Below are 19,052 nucleotides of genomic sequence, written 5' to 3' on the forward strand. Positions count from 1 at the left end.
AATTAAGCTGAATAAAAATCTGTCCCCAACTCTCTTCCCTCGTAACTTCTAAAACACGTTTTGTATCAGTTTCTGGTGGTCGAGTAAAAACGGTGTGACCCGCAGTGGTCCAAAAGGAAAACAATAAATAAAAGTATCCAATAGCAACCTTCAACGTTTCAGAGTAAGGAATTGAGTGGCGACTTTTCATTGGTCAACAGAAATGGATGGGAACCAATCAGAACGTGGCAAGTCAGACAAGTTCCCGACGGAGGAGGCGGCGTGCGTGGTTTTAGAAGTTTGTATGAAATCACAAGCTGAGGGATTGCAGAGCCACAATTCAGTATTGATCCGGACAGCGGGTCTGACACGATTTTGATGATATTCATCAGCGGTTTTAGCTGAGGTAATTAACCGGCTACTTCGGGACAGCACGTCGCTGACGCTGGACTGCATCACCTGCGGACAATGAAGAAGGTTGCTTTGCTGCTAATCGTGCTGCTTGGCGTCGCTCACTTTGCGACTGTCTGCAGATGTGAAGATGGTAAGTGTCAAATACTTTTCAGAATTAACGCTATTATTACAGACCTAATATTTATTTGAATGAAGCAGTGGTGCATTTTTTCTGCAAGTTACCGGTTGTCAAACCAGCTAGCTAAGTTACTGTGTACGTCAATTAGCCTACTAGCTAGCAGGCTAATTGAACGTCAACACGACTGTAACTTAGCAACAATCAAATCTACCTTTCGTGCTTTAGCTGTGATTTGAAGTTCCAAAATATTTTTTCCACATATTTTTGTGCTTTTAAATAGTATTTCCACAGCTTTTAATCTTACTAAAGTATTTTGCTGCCTGCAGCGCGTCGTATACATCACTGATAAACATGTATTACGATGCAAGGGACAAACTTTCCTCTTTTGGTGTAAAGATGTTGCAGAAGACAAGGAGGAAGCTAATGATGACAATGAAGATGATGACGAGGATGACGAGGATGATGAAGATGGGGAGGATGACGGAGAGGTGAAAGAAGAAAACGGGGTGTATGTTCTAACGGATCGCAACTTTGACACTTTCATGGACGGCAAAGACACAGTTTTAGTTGAGTTTTATGCTCCATGGTAAGTTTGCATTCTTTTTTCCCCATTCTTTACGCTTTAAATTCAAATATTGCATTGAAATGAAAGATACAGAAGATAATTCCTGCCAGCAGCCATCAGCCTCCAGAACAAGACCTACTCAAGTTAATTATCGACTGTAATATTGAATTTCCCTTTGGGAAAATATTTTTCGTTTAATTTCAATTTATTCGTACAGTTGTGCTCATATGTATTCATACCCTTTTATTAAAGAAAATGCTGAATTTACAACAGTCACTCAAATAACTGGAGACTTAAAAAAGGAACAATAACTAAAAATTTGCAAAAATAAAATTTAGGAATATAAGACACTGTTTGTTTCCTTTAATTGAGTTGAAGAAAGAAGAAAACAAACAAACAAATTGGTCCTGGACAAATTGGAGCACTTTTCTGTTGAACAGTGGGACAAAATACCTGTCAACAGGTGCAGAAGTCTGACTGAGAGGAACAGAAAACACCTGACTGTAGCGGAAACATTAAAGGATGTAATATATAATATCTTATTTGTTTGCTTTGAAACAAGATTTCTATTGAACCAGATTTAGAAAATAATGTAATGATTTTCATAAAATTTATTTATTACTTTAGTCAATTTCAGCTTATTTTACAGGTAGCTGTTTTTTTCCTCCTTTAATAAAAGGGTATGAATAAATATGAGCACAGCTGTACATTAGAATCCTTTTTAATATGCTAGTCTTAGAACAGCTCTTAATTTTGCATGTTGGTAAACAATTAAGTGTACTGCATTTGCATTTGACTATTTTGTCAGGTGTGGACATTGCAAACAATTTGCTCCAGAGTATGAGAAAATTGCTCAGACTCTCAAAGAAAATGACCCTCCCATACCTGTGGTCAAAGTTGATGCAACGGTAGCCAATGAAGTGGCAAGCAGGTTTGACGTGTCCGGATATCCCACCATCAAGATTCTGAAAAATGGCAAGCCTGTGGATTATGATGGAGACAGAACTGAAAAAGGTAACAATTCATGTTGAGCATCATACATATAAATATAATCTTTAAAAATAATGTGTGTAAAAATAAAAAATAATAAAAAAATAATAATTAAATAAATAAATAAATAAATAAATAAATAAACTGTGGGTAATTCTGCATGTTGCAGCAATTGTTGAGCGAGTACAAGAAGTTTCAAAACCAGACTGGAAGCCGCCTCCCGAGGCGACACTCATGCTGACAAAGGACAACTTCGATGACACTGTTAATAATGCAGACATCATCTTGGTGGAGTTTTATGCTCCATGGTAAGTCATGTATGAAAAGTAGAAGTGAAAAACTTTTTAAGATGAACTCTTGTAAAATGAAGAATCAGATAATTAGTTCCTTGCATTACTGACCTGCAGGTGTGGACACTGTAAGCGTCTGGCTCCAGAATATGAGAAGGCAGCCAAGGAGTTGAGTGAGCGGTCTCCTCCCATCCCCCTGGCCAAAGTTGATGCTACAGTGGAGACGGAGCTCGCCTCACGTTTTGGGGTCTCTGGTTACCCCACTTTGAAGATATTCAGGAAGGGCAAGGTGTTTGACTACAACGGACCCAGAGAGAAGTATGGTAGGTCACTGGCTGCGTGGTCTCTGTCTTAGCTGCTGTTTTTGGTGCTGTATTACATCATTCATCACAAATGATCCATATCTTTTTCTCAAGGCATTGTGGACTACATGGGTGAGCAGGCAGGGCCTCCCTCCAAACAGGTCCAGGCAGTAAAACAGGTGCAGGAGCTCATTAAAGATGGTGATGATGCTGTTATAGTCGGTGTGTTCACTAATGAACAGGATGCAGCCTACGAGATCTACAGTGAGGCCTGTGAGTAGTTTCATGTATTTGATTTATTTATTTTTTTCCTCAAGTTTATTTTTTGACATCCCTTTAAGTTTGCAAACTTGTTCTTGAAATGTTGTAAAACTGACATGTGCATTCTGACTATTTGTCTGGTAGGTAATGTCCTTAGAGAAGACTTCACCTTCCGTCACACTTTTAACTCTGAAGTGGCCAAATCATTAAAAGCCTCTCCTGGTCAAGTTGTCATCATCCAGCCTGAAAAGTTCCGCTCAAAACACGAACCGGCTTCTCGTACACTTGCTGTCAAGGTAACATGTTTTTAGGGATGCACTATCCACTTTTTGGGAGTTCCGATCCAATACCGATATCTGAAATTTGATTATCTTCAAATACCGATATTTGCCAACACCAAATCTGTTTATGTGAACATTATTGTGACTGTGGTTATTTATTGCTGTTATAGCTGTCTAAGATTTCATTAGGTTGTAAAAAATTACCCATCCTTTCTGAAGTTACCTCACCAATACAAATATAACAGATCTATAATTACAGATCTAACAATTTCAACAAGTTTTATTTTGATTTGGCACATTTGACCTAAATACAACTATAAATGTGTGGTTTTGAAACAAAGATCTAGCTTTTAGTGTAACAAAAAATGTCACATTTTAACATTCAAGGCATTTATTTCTTTTAAAACACGTCCGAAGCATGTCATCAAACACATCTGGACTGGCTCGACTAGTGTGGTATCGTGTATCGGTACACTTTAATTAATACCAAGTACGAGTACACACGCTTGGTATTGAGCAGATACCGATATCAGTATCGATGCATCCCTACGTGTTTTGTTTTTCCCGTTCCCATCATTTTTTTAAATGAAAATAACTTGTATTTTAAATCAATGCAGCTTGTGCTTTTTCTGTTTAAGTTTTTGTGTAAACTAAACTAGACATCTGCTTCACCAAGCAATAGTCTGCTGCTTCAATCAAGCCCCTAAACACCTGTTTATTCATCTTGCAGGACTCGACAACCGTGGCAGAAGTGCAGGAATTCTTCAAGAAACATTCGGTTCCTCTGGTGGGACACAGAAAGCCAAGTAACGATGCTAAACGCTACAGCAAAAGACCACTAGTTGTTGTGTATTACGGAGTTGACTTCAGCTTTGACTACAGGAAAGGTAAGCTCAATTTAACAAGTAGTGTAAAATCTTTTGTATTGTTCCAAGTATTGTCAGCATCTGGGCTTAAAATGAAATCTTATTTTTAGACAGCTATTATAGAAATAGTATAGAAAACTCCTTCTAGACAATTACACTCCAGCTGAGAAGGAGAAACTGACTGAAATTGTAATTTTATTTAGCTACGCAGTTCTGGAGGTCCAAGGTGCTGGAGGTGGCCAAAGACTTCCCAGAGTACACATTTACCATCGCAGATGAGGAGGATTACGCGGAGGAGCTGAAGAGCCTTGGCCTCAGTGAAAGCGGAGAGGAAGTGAATGTTGGAATTATGGCGGATGGAGGCAAAAAGTTTGCCATGGAGCCGGAGGAGTTTGACTCCGAGGTTCTCAGAGACTTTGTCATGGCTTTTAAGAAAGGTGAGGTTTCTTTTTTGGTTTTTTTTTTTCCTTTTAATTTTCACTTTTCTACCTAAATTATTCTTACCTTGTGCTGAAATTTAATACGCAGGAAAGCTCAAACCAATCATCAAGTCCCAGCCGGTACCAAAGAACAACAAAGGACCAGTTAAGGTGGTGGTGGGAAAAACCTTTGATGAAATCGTCATGGATACCCAGAAGGATGTCCTGATTGAGTTTTATGCTCCGTGGTGTGGCCACTGTAAGAAACTGGAGCCCGATTATTTGGCTCTGGGCAAAAAGTACATAGGTGAGAAGAACCTGGTCATTGCCAAGATGGATGCCACGGCCAACGATGTACCAAACGAGAACTACAAAGTGGAAGGCTTCCCCACAATATACTTTGCCCCAAGTAACAGCAAGCAGAACCCAGTCAAATTAGAAGGTGGTGGCAGAACAGTAGAAGGGCTCAGCACATTCTTGGAAAAGCATGCCACAAAGCTACAGCAGAAGGACGAACTCTGAGACTTTAAGTATGAAAGAACTCATGCTGAGGTGGCGTCTGGAAGGATGCTGATGCCTTTGGGAAGGTGAAGGGAGTGCAGGGGCTTAAAAAAGGGTGTTACTGAGTTGCTGGGGATGATTACAACATTTAATCATCATTTTAGTTTCTGTTCATTCCAAGAGATTCTGCTTTCTGTTTCTACAAGCATGTAAGCACTGCTGACAATTTTTAAATAAAACGTAAAAGTGATTTAAGTGGGTCGGCCGTTGGAAGTAACTTTTTGAGTTTAAAAAAAAAAAAAAAGACATCATACTGGAAGTTGTTTTGTAAATCACATTTAAAATTATGAAGGGCTGGAAGTGCAAATAGTTCAGAGAAAAATCACATGCAAGAACATTTTAAACATTAGTATTAAAAATTGATACATTCTGGCTTTAAAATAAGACGGTACCGGTCAACATAAAGCATCCTCTTCTGGCCAGTTCAGTTCATTTAACTTATGTATTGCTTTAAACTGTCTGGCAATAAAAATCATGGCAGGAGAGGGATGCATTGGTGGTGATGAAGGTCAGAGATCTAACAATATCTACTTGAACATGACAAAGTTAAGTCACACTTACAGAGTGCATCATGTACAACATCATTAATGACAAACCTGACAGCATCTGTTTTCAATAGCTAACATGAAAACACTGAAGTTTCTTAAAAGACTAAGAGCTTGAAATTTCTGAACTCTCATGAAGATGTGGTTGAGGTGATAGATGGGTGCTGCTTCCTCATTCACACAAATGTACTTAAGTACTGGCACTTGATGGGTTTGTTTCTGAGTTGTGGTCTGTTGAGGACTGTTAAGAAAACTCCTTTGTGAACCTCAAGTGGAAGTCACGGATCTTCTGCAGAACCACCTTCAGCTTCTCAGTTGGGGGCAAGATGGTCATCCTGGAATTAGGAAGATGAAAGATCTAGTTGAACTAGAAGCAACGTGTTTATGCTGTGATTGCAAATGTAGATTTGAGAAATCGTGAGGTTTATCAACCTGAAGTGGAAGGTTCCATCTTTCTGGCCAAAGCCACTTCCAGGTACCAAACAGATTCCCTCCTCCTCCAACAGTCTCATGCAGTAGAACATGTCTGGAACCACGCCTTCCTCCTGCAGACACATGTGCATGCTTGCTCACAAAAAGGTGCACTATAGACAAGTAAATGAAATGCAGAATGTGTGCAGAACAAACCTTGGCCTTGTCGATGGCCTTCTGAGTCAGATTAATGCGGGGGAAGGTGTACATGGCCCCCTGTACTGGGTTACAGGTGATACCAGGCACTGTGTTGAAGATCTCCTCTGTTAGTCTGGCCTTTTCTGCCAAAGCTGCTAACACAGCTCTCCGCTCCTGGATGGGATGGGAATGTGTTTAAACCCAGGACAAAGAAATAGTGTCCATTTCAGGTGCTGATGCTACACAATCCCAACCAAAAGCCTGATTAAATCATTTTAGGTTATTTTATACACTAGAAATGTTTAAAACTACACAAAAAAGAAAACTTTATATTGGCAGCATTTTATGATTTCCATTTCACCATCATGGCAATTATAATTTAAATATTCATACACCCCGATGATGTCTTATAGTGGTGTTTAATATCATGTTGAAAAGGTGGGAAAAAAAAAAAAGAAAAAAAAAGGGTTTCCCCCATATTATGAAATGACAGGATGGCTTTCATGGATCAGGACTGAATTATCCGGTCCCCACAACTGTGCCCAAGCTTGTTTTTGTGCTCTCTTGCCCCCTTGTGGCAAATGAGAGGCATGACAACAATTCTCCACTGTCCACCCACCGACTCCACTGAAGAAGGTACTCGCCTAGGAAATAAACACCTCTAAACTGTGCAGAGCACCGTGTTTCAGTGCCTCGTTATTTATGAAAGTCCTCAACAGGTAAAAGGGAGCAGCAGTCTCCGTAAATCTTTTTGCTATGGATGGAAACGGCATTTTCCTCTAGGGGGAAAAGGGGGGGGTGTGAATAGCGTTTTTGCATTATGAATGACCATACTGCTGAAAGATGCTTTATCTTTAATCTGTCTACAGTCTGAAACTGATCTTTTCAATTAACAAAATAATGATCATTAACTTAATGGCTTCCTCTGCCACACAATGCCTCTGGCTGTCAGTGGGTCCAGTGAACACAAGCAACCAACATTACAACACCATGAATTATATAACTTGTATGATCCTCTTTGCAAAGCTCAAATCTTCGTGGAACAATGCGGCGCTGAACCATATACTCAAAGCTGTAATACGAAAACATTTTCCTCATTTCAAGGAGAAGCTGATTATTTGTGAGAGCTGTGTGAGCACTTCAGCAGGCTAAATTCAGGCTTTGTGTGCACAGATTATACGTAGTGTTTACAAGTGTTTACATAAGACTAATATGTTAGCACACACACTCAAGAGTCGTGTATGTTTCTAAAACCTTCATAAAAGTGGCGTAGGAGGGCTCATCGGGCTGCGGGGGCTTCACCACCAGGTCCAAGAGAGCCTGACCAGGGACAGGAGGGCAAAGACGCACTGACACCAGTTTGGTGAGCTGGGCCTTCACCGCAGGGTCCATATTGATCACTTCCATGTAGCCTCCACGGAATCCACACCTGATGAACGCAAACAGAGGAAAATTGAAATGTTAACACAAGGCTTAATCTGCCATGCAAACGTCAGAAGGGAGATGCAGGATCTGAGGATCATCAGATACTGCTCTGAAGAGTCTGATGCATTTTTCTCTCTTATAAAAATTTCTTCACATCACTGACTATCATATTTAATAGATTGTGTGCTTATTCTTTTCTGAGTTGTTGGTGCACTGCTTGATTTTACCCTAAAATCCAAAGTAAAAGTTTTTCTACAGAGTGGTGAGAACTACCAGGAAAAGTTGTGTGTCTGGTTTTGGGCACAGATGCGGGGAAAACACAAGCTGTGCCCAAATATCCAAATATTTAAATCAATATATGAAAAGATAGTACTCGAACAGTACAGAAATGGTATGGAATATAGAAGTATTTCAGCAGCAGTGGTAGTATTGTTATTACTTCATTACTCCATCACTGTAATTAAGTATTGTATGCTTATATATTATATAACATGATAGGGATAATATTATCATTACTATATTGGTATAACTACTATTATTTTAGAGTTCCATAATAAAAGCATATTCTACTATGAAATATTGATTTAGACTTAACAGTATCTGGTAGTGGTTATAGGGGATTGGACTGAAGTCATGACTCGATGCAATCAGTCGGTTTCTATTATAGGATATGTATGAATTGGCTCGAAATTATGTGTATGTTTATTCGTGTATGTAAAGTGCCCTGTGACAACATTGTTGTGAAGTGGCGCTATACAAATAAAGTTGAATTGAATGATAATGGTGTAATATCTGAAGAATTTTGTAATTTACTGGGATTATTTAAGTTTATGCTTCTACCCGCTCCTTTTGAACTTTTGTGTTTTCCTCTCTTGGTCTTATTTTCATTTCTTATTTTGTTTTTATATTTGTCATTATGTTCAAATAAACTTTCTCAATCTCAAAAAGAATCTCAAACTGGTACTGCTTTGTAATAAAACAAAAAAATAAACCATATTTATTAAATTACTTTTCCTTACATGTGGAATTAACTGATAAAGACCTCTTATTACTCATGGTACATACTGTTCACTGCACATGCAGACCAGTGTTTAATCCGGCACACATATAAGCAATTTCTGTCTATGAGGTCTATGTGCCTTAAAACATGAAGCTTTACTTGAGTTTCTCTCTTTATTCAAATACGTTTTCCTTCTTTCCAAAGCCAACTTCTCTTACAACCTGTCTTGATCAGACACTAAGGTGCACCTAATAGTGCACCTGAGATGTAAACATGTTAACATTTTACTAAGATCTGCATGCCTCAGATCAGCTTTATTTGATTAGTACTGACCTAATATAACTTTGTTCACATTAAGTAATCAGAAAATATTGTTAATATTGCAGTGTGACATTTGGGTTTTCTCTGGATAGGTCGCCGGACACTGAATGGCTTTGTGCCTTTTCATCCGAGTACATACTCTCAGTGTACCTGGGTTTTAAAAGTGTGCTTGTTTTCTCTCCCATCCTGCATGCAGCTCTCCACTGGTATGCTGCCTGGTTTGGTTTTGCGCGGACTTGCATCACATCTACACTATTGATAATACCAACTCCACATAGCCTATATTTTGTAGTAAATTAACTAACTACTGCTAGGATTTTGTGCGCTTTTGAGCTCTTGTCAAGCTTTACCCGACCGAGCCATCACACGAATGACTGTTTATTACAGGTCATCTGAATCTTCCTAAAAGTAAAGCAAGAAGAATTTTTCAAAAGAAGTCAACATTTAATACCTCTGAATCATCGTTTGTACCCAGTTGCAGATGTACGGCGCAGCATAGTTATCAGGAGAGATGACCTAACAACATGACAGATCGCTGATCGCCATTTAGTGCCATTCACAAGGTCAAGCGTTGCATTTCTAATATTCAAGTCGCCGTTACAGCTTAAAGAACTCTGCTACCTTTTTTTTTATAGGAATATTTCAAATATCTATTGCATTTTCATACAGTACACATTTGCGTGCAAGTTGGTGTGTAGCTACTCACTCTCCCATGTAGCACTTGGAGGTGGAGTGGAAGGAGGCCATCTCCACGGTGCTGGAATACTCTGGTCCCATCTCAAACAACACCTTCTTAAAGGAGTGAAACTTAGACCCCTCTGCATACACATTATCCTGGTAGACCTACAGCAAAGGAAATGATGTACAGTCAATATACAATCAGCTAATAATTTCTCATTATACACCTGGTTTGTGTACTCACATGATAATTTTATTGTGTTTAACTCATTGGTTGTCAGCCATTTTTATAGCAGATATCCATGGCAACCAGTTAGTTAAATAGTTACCCTGCTGTATCTCGTAACTCTATTTCATGTTTGAGTTACTGTGCATGTGTGCTTCAATAATGAGGATGTTGTGACATGAATTACTTCATCTGCCATGAGGAAGAGATGCTCTTCTTTAGCAAATCGGATCACATCCTCAATGCACTGCCTGCTTTGGACCTGACCTATCAGAAAAGAACAAAGAGTCTGATGATTATCTGACATCTCATCTATCCAGCGAGTCTCTTTAAAATGCAAACGATCTTTGTAATAAAAACCAACAAATTAACTAAGCTGAAGACAACAGACCCACCTGTGGGGTTTCCAGGGTTGATGATGCAGAGGACGCGAGGCTTGCAGTGCTGCTTTGCTGCGTTCAGGGCTCTCTTGAGCTCAGTGACATCGAGACTCCAACACTTCTCTTCGTCCAGGTAGTAATTGATCTGAACGGCGCCCAAATCTGCTAGCGCGGCTGAGTACAGAGGGTACTGAGGGATGGAGATCATGACCCCCGTTCGGTCTTCCCCCTCACCGCATACCAGCAATTTCAATATGGTCTGGGATAGGAAAAGATGGAAAAGGAAAGAGACAAAGATGTGGAGTAGCTTTAATCCTGAGAATCTAATAGGTTTTCGGGTATTTTAAAACAAGCAGCTATCCTGATGAGTTTGCAGTGAAATTGTTCAAAACTTTAAATGTAACACTTCTGCACCTACACTCTGTGCCAAATATGCTACAACTTAACAGTGAATGAAACAGTAGCAGGATGTTTCACTGCAATAGTTGAGTGTAACTTAAGGTTATCCAGAAGCTGGATTTTGCTGCTCGTGATGGTAACAAAGGTCTGTGGGTGGAGTAAAGTTACAGATGTGCAAAGTACAACCGAGTGTATGATTAACAAAAGTTAAATAAAAGGACAGTTCTATGAAATGTACGTTGCCTGTGGAAGATTTAAAGCACAAAAGCAATTCATAGGAAAAATCTATTTCACCATTTTCTTGGAGAGGAGATAATAAATGTGTATTAGATACCACAATAGCATCACTGGCCCCGGTGGAGAGGTAGATGTTGTCGGGGTTAGAGGGAATGCCACCATCTCGCTTCTCTATGTAGCGTGCCACATCCTGGCGGACACACTCAATCCCCTGGCTGGCACTGTAGGCACCTTGAACACAGCACAGTGACCTTTGATCCAGACTGAACGTCCTGCATCGATCAGGTGGTACTTTTTAAACAGCATTCAGGCACTGGATTGAGCTGCCCAAATAAATTATTATGGACTACACAAACCGCACTGGAGGGTAGTGACGTCCTACCACCATCGCACGCTGGGAGACTGTGATTGGAGGAGATGTGGGGAGTTGTCTCACCTATACTGTGGCCTCCGCAGGCATCCAGAATACGCTGTGCTCTCTTCTTAGCATCCTCAGGAAACTTGTTGTCTTCCAGAAGTTCAGGATAAGAACACAAAGCCAAAACCTGATGAAGGAGACAAAAGTGAATCAGCTGAATTCCTGTTAACAGTAGCAAATTCAACACATACTTCTCATAAAAAAAAAACCCAAAAAAACCACAATACTGAATATGTTTCAACTTTATTAAATCAGAAAGCTGCTTTCTCGTGTAGCATTTGGTATGCAAAGAATGAAGACACTTGCATACAAAATGTTTTAGGCAACTTCCTTGTGTCATAGTTGGTTCATGCAGATAGAAACTGACACAGGGCTCAGTGATGACTGATAATGCAGAGCTGGTATGTGGCAGTAGCAGCAGGGTACAGAGAAAACCCCACAAAGGCAGCAATCTAGCAAAGCAATATCCAAATAATTAGAAAATATTTATTGAAGATAAGTTTTTGTGCCAACCTGTCTGAAAAAGGTGATTGGTCTCTGACCCATAGCATGGGCATCTCCTATGTTCGCCTTGATGACTTCTGTGAATGGTTTCTTGACTCCCTGCATAATGAAGACAAACAATTATGAGAACTTGTTTGACAAGTGAAGATAAGTTAGATAATAAGAAACAGCATAATGATCTGGGAAATGAAAAACTGAGCAGCAAACCAGATATGTCTGGACATGTTGACAGTGAGGAAGCCTGAGGAAGACACCAGTCAAGAGTACAAGTTTAAACTTCAGGACTTTCAAAAATTAAACTCCCCTTAAGGTTTTTGTTTCTTCAAACTGCTTCTAAGGTCTGTTGATGACTGAAATCAACATACTTTTTTATGTTATAACCTTCTAATGGTTGAGTCTGGAAATCAAAATTAGATCTGTTTGTATTCATTTCACACCAACCCTTTGGGCCCCTCCACACACTCATCTTCTCTCATTGGATCCCTGCTGCTTTACAAAAAACCTTGGTACAGAGTCTGCTTTGGTCTGTGGTGCAGCCGTGTTGGCCTGAGAGGGGATGACGCTGCAGCTGGGGCTCACAGACACAATCTACTCACTGTTTGAGGTTGGGTCATTAACAAGACATGCTGGCCCAATCTAATCACATGACTGGCTTGAATCTTCTGTATTTCACTCTTCCTCCCATGTCCACTCACCATTCATTTTCATTTCATGAGCAAATCTGTTCATTTCATTTCTTCGCCCTAACCGAATCACATAAAGTCTGGTTTGGTGCCTGTGCGGTCTGTCTGCAGAGCCCAACATGCTGCACCTGTTGCTGTTCCTCAGATTATGTCATGTGACAGCAGAAGGTCAAACGTGCACCTAAGACAAGGCTGAATAAAAATGTCTCATCATATAACTGTAATATATTGTGTTAATTGTAGAGTTATTGTTGTTGTTTATTCATTTTCAGCATCAGAGACCCAACTTCAATCCACACATAACCAAGGAAATTGTTGAAATATTGTTATATTTAAAATAAAAAGCATTCTAGTCATTTGGTTGTAACTTATTAGCTCATTTTCAACACATCCACGTGAACCTACACAAAGAAGAACCTTAATGAGAGGTTAAGCATGGGAAGAAACATATTAGTAAATATTAGTAAATCATGCAAAAGTTGTTGTTTCGATCAAATAAATGAAGAAACTGAAGCAAAACAAAAACATAAACATGAGTGGCTTTTGCATTCTGCATTAAACTTTTAATTGTGAATCGAACTAGAAAAAGGCAAAGAAAACAAAAGAAAAAGAGGGATGCAGCTGCTCCCTGAGCCAAAACCTTCCTCTGGTGTTTGCAGAGATAGGTGTGTGCAGGCGAGTTGCTCAGGTTATCAAATGACTGCCTCGTTTTACTTAAAGCTACAGAAAGCTCTACTCACTTTTAGACAAGCAAACTTACATTTATGATTTTAATATCAATAACATTTCATCCAGGGATTCAAAGTGGATCATAAAGGGGTTATAAACAGCATATTACTATTCACTCAACCCAGTTCTTACTAATCTTTGCCTACAGCTTTTGAATACATAACTCGCCTGAGAGTAAACTCTCCAAGGCTCTTGTGGTTTGTCTGAAATGTCCGTAACTGGATGCGTGTTTCCCTTTTAGTCTTAATCCTTTCCTTACACAAAGAGGCCGGTTGTTCTGCAAGCCAGTTAGTTTACCAGCTCAGTACTGCATACTCTTGCTACAGACCAGCACACCAGGACAGGACACACTGTAGGTCACCACAGCCCGGCCTGACAAGCATCCTGAACTCACTTCATCACATGATTATGTCTTCCTTTTAGCTCTGTTCAGTCACACTACAATAACTCTGATGCAAACTGGGGAATAATCATGACTAATTAGTACATGCAGTTAATCTAAGTCAATACTGTGATTAAACTTTTTTAACTCAAGAAGGGTAACACAGAGGAACTGTACATATACTGGTTGGATATTTTTCTATTATCCTGCTGTTGTCATTTAAAATGCAGACATGTCAGAAGCTGAGATCTGAGCCTGAATTAGGTTGCTGCAGTGCAGGCAGTGTCATGCCAGATGTCTGAGTAAACATTTATTAGAGTCATCATCACAGCGGTGCATGCATGCACAAATACACACAAACACACGCGAGGAAGATCTGCTGAGCCACCAGTAAAGTGTTCCAGTCACAGATCTGACAGGAAGCACACCCGCAGATGGCCAATCAGCTGCTGCTATACGAACCACACTGACCCCTCAGGAAGCTAAAATGTTACATTTCACTTCTGAGTTTCACTGATACAAACTTCGGATTTTCAGACAACTATTTTGCAACGTTGCAGGATTTAACTGCAGTACTTAAAAGTCAAACATTACACTTTTGGTTTTCCTTTTCGAAGTAGATAACAAAAAAACTGGAGCACTTTCATCAGGATAGCATTTGATAAAGCTCCTTGTACTGACAGAAGACCACTCTGCCTGCTGGGCCTTTACAGCTGCAGCTCAGTCCAATGAACTCTCAGCTCAGCGGGCAAAACCAGAGAAACAAAAGAAGAGAGGGAATGCAACCTCTTATATTATGTAATAACTCTTCACAATATACACATCTTGAGTCCCGATCCCACCTCAGGCTAAATAGGAGAGTTAAATCTACTTGAAGTTGACTAGAGCTGTCCTCTCCAGCTCCTCAGGTCTTTAGAGGAGGTTTTAGCTTTTAAAAGACACTCCGGTCGACCTCTAAAACAGTAGATCAATGTTATCTTTTTTTAATGTAATATGAGAAGAACATGGCACGCTGTCGGTGGTGGACAATAAAGGACTTGAAATGACCTGTTTTCCCTTTTCTGCCTACAACCACAAGCATTCCCCTTTTTCACTTCTTCTTTCCAGTCATATCTTGAGGAAGCAGCTCTGCTTGTTTTCATGAACTTGCAAAAGCAACTGGTGTGATAAAACACACTTAATATATATATTTTTTTTTTTTTAAACACAGCAGGTGTTTGAAGAAAATGAAAGAACTTAGGCAGACTTTCGTCACGACCAGCTGCTTGTGGAGAGTCTTTAAATTCAGTTTAGTAACATAAACATATATGTACAAATAACTAAAACACCCCTTTAAACGTCACCTTAATCCCACATCGACAAAGCTCTGACATTATCAGTGAATTTAACGCAAGCTCTGCCATCTTTTGCACTTCACCAACTTTATCCCAGGTCTCGCGCACCGAGACACGAGCGTGGTAATGCTTTTACCTCTCTCAGCTCCTTCTCTATTTGCACCGCCCGCTGGACAATGGGACCGCGGACCGCGTACTCGACCCGCTTCACGTTGGGGTTCATGTTGTCGAGAGTCAGCACCTTGCCCCGACACGACACCCCGTTCACCGCTTGATGAGACATGTTTATGTCACGCTCGCCCCGTTTTCTTCACACTGAGAAAAATCTATCTGAAATGTTGACACAAAAGAAGATGAGTTGTCAAGAGTGAAAGACAAGTTCGCGTGGCTGCACGTGAGCAGATAAAGTTTTATCAGCTTTTACCAGTAGTTCAGCAGGGACAGCGGAGTTGAGGTCAGCTACGCTCGAGCGTTTGCGGTCCCTAATTCACGCGAGCTGTGATACTTTGGAGGCTCGCGGTGTTCATATTCCCAGCCGGACCGCCACGCCTTCGCTCGTTTCTCTTCGCGGTTGGTTGGATTTTCTTCCCTCATTTCACTTCTGAATAGAGCGTGCCAAATGTTACATTTAAGTGCTATCGGAAAATAAAGGTAACCCCATAATTCTTACAAGTGCAGCTTCATAATAACACTAATCTGAAGTTTAAATGCAAAAAACAATTGAGAATAAAATCTAATTGAAAAAGTAAAATAGATACGCAAGTTTAGATTTTTTGGGGGGGTTGTACTAGTACAGTCATACAAGTATTCTGCCATAACGCAAATTACATTGATAAGGTTTAGTTAAGCCTCAATAAAAGTACAATTTAAAAAAATAATCTAAACATGTCAGAAAACAGTGGATATTTTACATGAATCAGCAGACAAGAGTTGTAAGAACAAAAATGGCTTCTTAAATCGCGTTAGTCCAACTAAATGTGAAAGATGTTTGTTTCAGCGTTGTTCCCAATGTCCCCAGGTTCTTGAATGCGGCATGAAAGCCCTCAGTGAAAAACATCAGCTTCTCACTCTGGATTGAAGTTCATGTCCAAATTGTACAAAAGCATTACAAAGAGGGCTTCACAGGACTGCGTTATCAGTTTAACATAAATTTACCAAACATTTGTAACCATAATGAGCCCAAGATTAGGAGAAAATGGGTGATTACAGTGATGTTTCCAGGAATTATTTAATTAACTATTGGTAAAGTCTATGAAATATTGAAATTTATTAGGAGACAACTGGTCTAATCCAAATGTACACAAAGTTTCTCTGAATTCAACCATTTCTAAATACTTGTGCCAAATGTATTAAATAATATATGTACATTTAAAACAATCACATAGAAGCAGCTGAATGAACAGTGTAGTCGTATCTATGTATTCTTAACAGTACTAGGTAGCTGATTCTCAGCTTGCAAATTCTGCAGATGGTGACAGCTTCTTTTTAAATGATTTGTGGAACCTAGCAACACTGAATTGGATGAAATGGATATAGGAAACGGATGGAGGCACTTAGTCTTCTTATTCATTTGTGATGAAAATCGAAGACAAACATTTAGTAGTTTCTGCCATAGAAAAAATGTCATCTGCAGCTGGAAACACAGAGCTCATAAGATTCCTAAATCAAAAAGTTGGAGAACATTTTTTAGAAAGAAATACAAGACAGTTTTTGCTGAAAGGGGGTAAACTTTCCCCTGGTAAATGAGTGGAAACGCAGCCATGTGATAATGTGTCAGTAATGCACGGAATCACAACCCCGATAATCATCATTGTCAACTAAATTCAGCCAGATTTTTTTGAAAAAGCTCTTTGCTAAAAAAATATATACAGAAGCTAAATTATGTCTCAAAAGCGCTTTTATATTTTGTATTATGAGCTGATTCTTATTATTCTTAAATGTTAAATAGCAAAGTAAATTTTGTCTGTACTTTGTTGTATTTTTCTAATGTTTTTAAGTAAGACAAAAACAGACTTAAGTATAGGCCACAAGTATCTAAAGCAAGTGTGTACTTTGTGGTTGAACCTTGGAACAAGACCAAAACAGAGAAATAGCTGAAGAAATCAGCAGTCACCTGATTACATTTCCTATTCATCTGGGTCCTTTCTATGATTGTTACAAGCTAGTTATGATGGCAGTTTGTGTTACTTTTGATTTACTATGTAAGCCAAAGAAGGTGTGTATGTCAGGACACAGTGTGAGTGAATAGAAATCCTTCCCAGACATCTTGGAGAGGGCATGGGAAAGACATTTGATATCCCGAACTAAAACTGTTCACATACAAGCATGTGATGTCCTGGTGACGTTCATGTGTTATGTAGTGTGCAGTTTGGCAGCATCAAATGACGAAATCATAATTTCAGAAATATTTGGAAATACAAAGTTATGATGTGAGGTTCATCTAATTAATCCTTATAAGAGCAGCAGTCTTTACTCCGTTAAAACATGAGCAATCATAGCAGATTGTATTTAAACACAACCATAGCTGAGGCCACATAAAATCTGTTTCAGTGTCATGCTGTGCACGTTGTTGGGTGCACATTAGGATAATGCTGGCACATCTTTTAAGAAAAGAAACAAACAAAAAACTGAACTCAAACCACTTAAAAGTACACTACATACATGTATTAGCTTTGTAACAAATATGTGCCAAAGAGTTTAATTTGTGTGTCAACTGCTGCCATGGCAGCCTGATGAGGACAGACCGCGACAGCTGAGATGTATTGAAAGTGACCGAGTGTCTCATGCAAGATGAAGAGAAAAGGTAAGAGAGGGATTGCTCAATTTCACCACGGGGGGGGGGGGGGGGGCGTTCTCATCTGCAGGTAAACAGAAAAAGACTGGACAGTCAGGTGAAGGATAAGTCAGATCCCATCTCCAACATAAACAAATACAATATTTGACTAAAGACATAATGTGATTTCCTCTGTGCAGTCAACAGTAATAACATACAGATACATTAAACAGGAACACTTGCATTATGAAAATACAAAAATCATTTGTGAAAAAAAAGTTTTTATATCTTGTTTTTCTGAACAGGGATCGGTAAAAATCACTAACAAAACTGAAATGCAATACAGTAATTGGAGTGCATTTACATTAAATCAAGTCCATGCCAGAGCTTTTCATCCCACTGATCACCAAATTTACATGTGGGACTTTGTGCAAACCAACATCAGATAAGTCACCGTGAGAAGGCACCAACCTTTGATAAACAATCACATAAGTGTTTTTGATTGAACAATAAAGCTGATAACATCTTAGATAATTTTTTTCAACACAAAAATATTTTTTCTGTCGTTTTTTTCCCGTAACATCACAACGTTGAGCTTTACAAAATTTTATACAGCTTTTGTCTCAGCATAAGATAGAATAAATAATGTGATTCCATTCAGAGGGTAGAAAAATAGAAATACTGACAGAAAAATATTAATCTGCTTGTGTTAACAGTCCGAGTTAATTTACCAATGATTTAAATATTCATGATCTAATATTAAAGATAAACAACTTACAAAATTGCACATTTACAAATATTGAAATGTAAGTTCTCTACGCTCTGTGAAGCCATCTGAAAACTATTCAGCATATATCAGTCTATTTAAAAAAAAAAAAAGCATAGCTGTAATCTATTATTGCCTTATCAGACTAGCTGGTGTGTTTATTGAAAAAAAATCATTTATCAGTTTTCCAAACATTAAAGACATGTTAAATTAAAATGTCAGCAAATATCAGTCAATCACAGAAATAACCTCATTCTTATTCAAACCAATCAGCTGTGCTTCAATATCTTTTTACATCAATAACAATTTTCAATTGATTCACTCAAGATGTTCATGAAAAGGAAGTGGGTAAACTGGGTGAAAACTGGGTCGAGCAGATCTTTGCTGGTGCTTCATCTGAGCTTCTGCAAAAATCTTACAGTTAACAGAGGTCACTAAAGAGAAAAAGCAAAAAAAAACCGTTCATGTGAATTAAAGACAAGGAAACAAAGAAGAAACAAGCACGTAGATTGAACTTGAACTGCATACAAATGCATAGAAGTAGTAATCAGATGAACCCATCATTGGCATGTCGCTTAAAGTTACCGTCTTTGGGGT

General features: G+C 39.1%; 2 protein-coding genes across 2 annotated transcripts; one reads left to right on the plus strand and one right to left on the minus strand.

Annotated features, from left to right (window-relative positions):
* The first annotated feature begins 263 nt into the window (after positions 1–263).
* Positions 264–5,220, plus strand: pdia4 (protein disulfide isomerase family A, member 4). The gene is made up of 10 exons (XM_079259513.1): positions 264–523; positions 908–1,097; positions 1,885–2,090; positions 2,236–2,374; positions 2,474–2,679; positions 2,773–2,931; positions 3,064–3,215; positions 3,931–4,087; positions 4,270–4,503; positions 4,595–5,220. The coding sequence occupies exons 1-10, from the start codon at positions 448–450 to the stop codon at positions 5,005–5,007; spliced, it is 1,932 nt and encodes a 643-aa protein (XP_079115639.1). The 5' UTR covers positions 264–447; the 3' UTR covers positions 5,008–5,220.
* Positions 5,221–5,306: 86 nt separating this feature from the next.
* LOC306770627 (alanine aminotransferase 2-like) lies at positions 5,307–15,475 on the minus strand. The gene is made up of 12 exons (XM_079259514.1): positions 15,341–15,475; positions 15,053–15,246; positions 11,798–11,887; positions 11,303–11,411; positions 10,964–11,097; positions 10,246–10,489; positions 10,038–10,117; positions 9,653–9,789; positions 7,455–7,629; positions 6,219–6,374; positions 6,024–6,136; positions 5,307–5,926 (listed from the first exon to the last, which is right to left on the minus strand). The coding sequence occupies exons 2-12, from the start codon at positions 15,197–15,199 to the stop codon at positions 5,836–5,838; spliced, it is 1,476 nt and encodes a 491-aa protein (XP_079115640.1). The 5' UTR covers positions 15,200–15,246; positions 15,341–15,475; the 3' UTR covers positions 5,307–5,835.
* Between the last annotated feature and the right edge of the window lie 3,577 nt (positions 15,476–19,052).

Source organism: Telmatherina bonti (genome assembly GCF_933228915.1).
Source record: "Telmatherina bonti genome assembly, chromosome: 20".
Classification (NCBI taxonomy): domain Eukaryota; kingdom Metazoa; phylum Chordata; class Actinopteri; order Atheriniformes; family Telmatherinidae; genus Telmatherina; species Telmatherina bonti.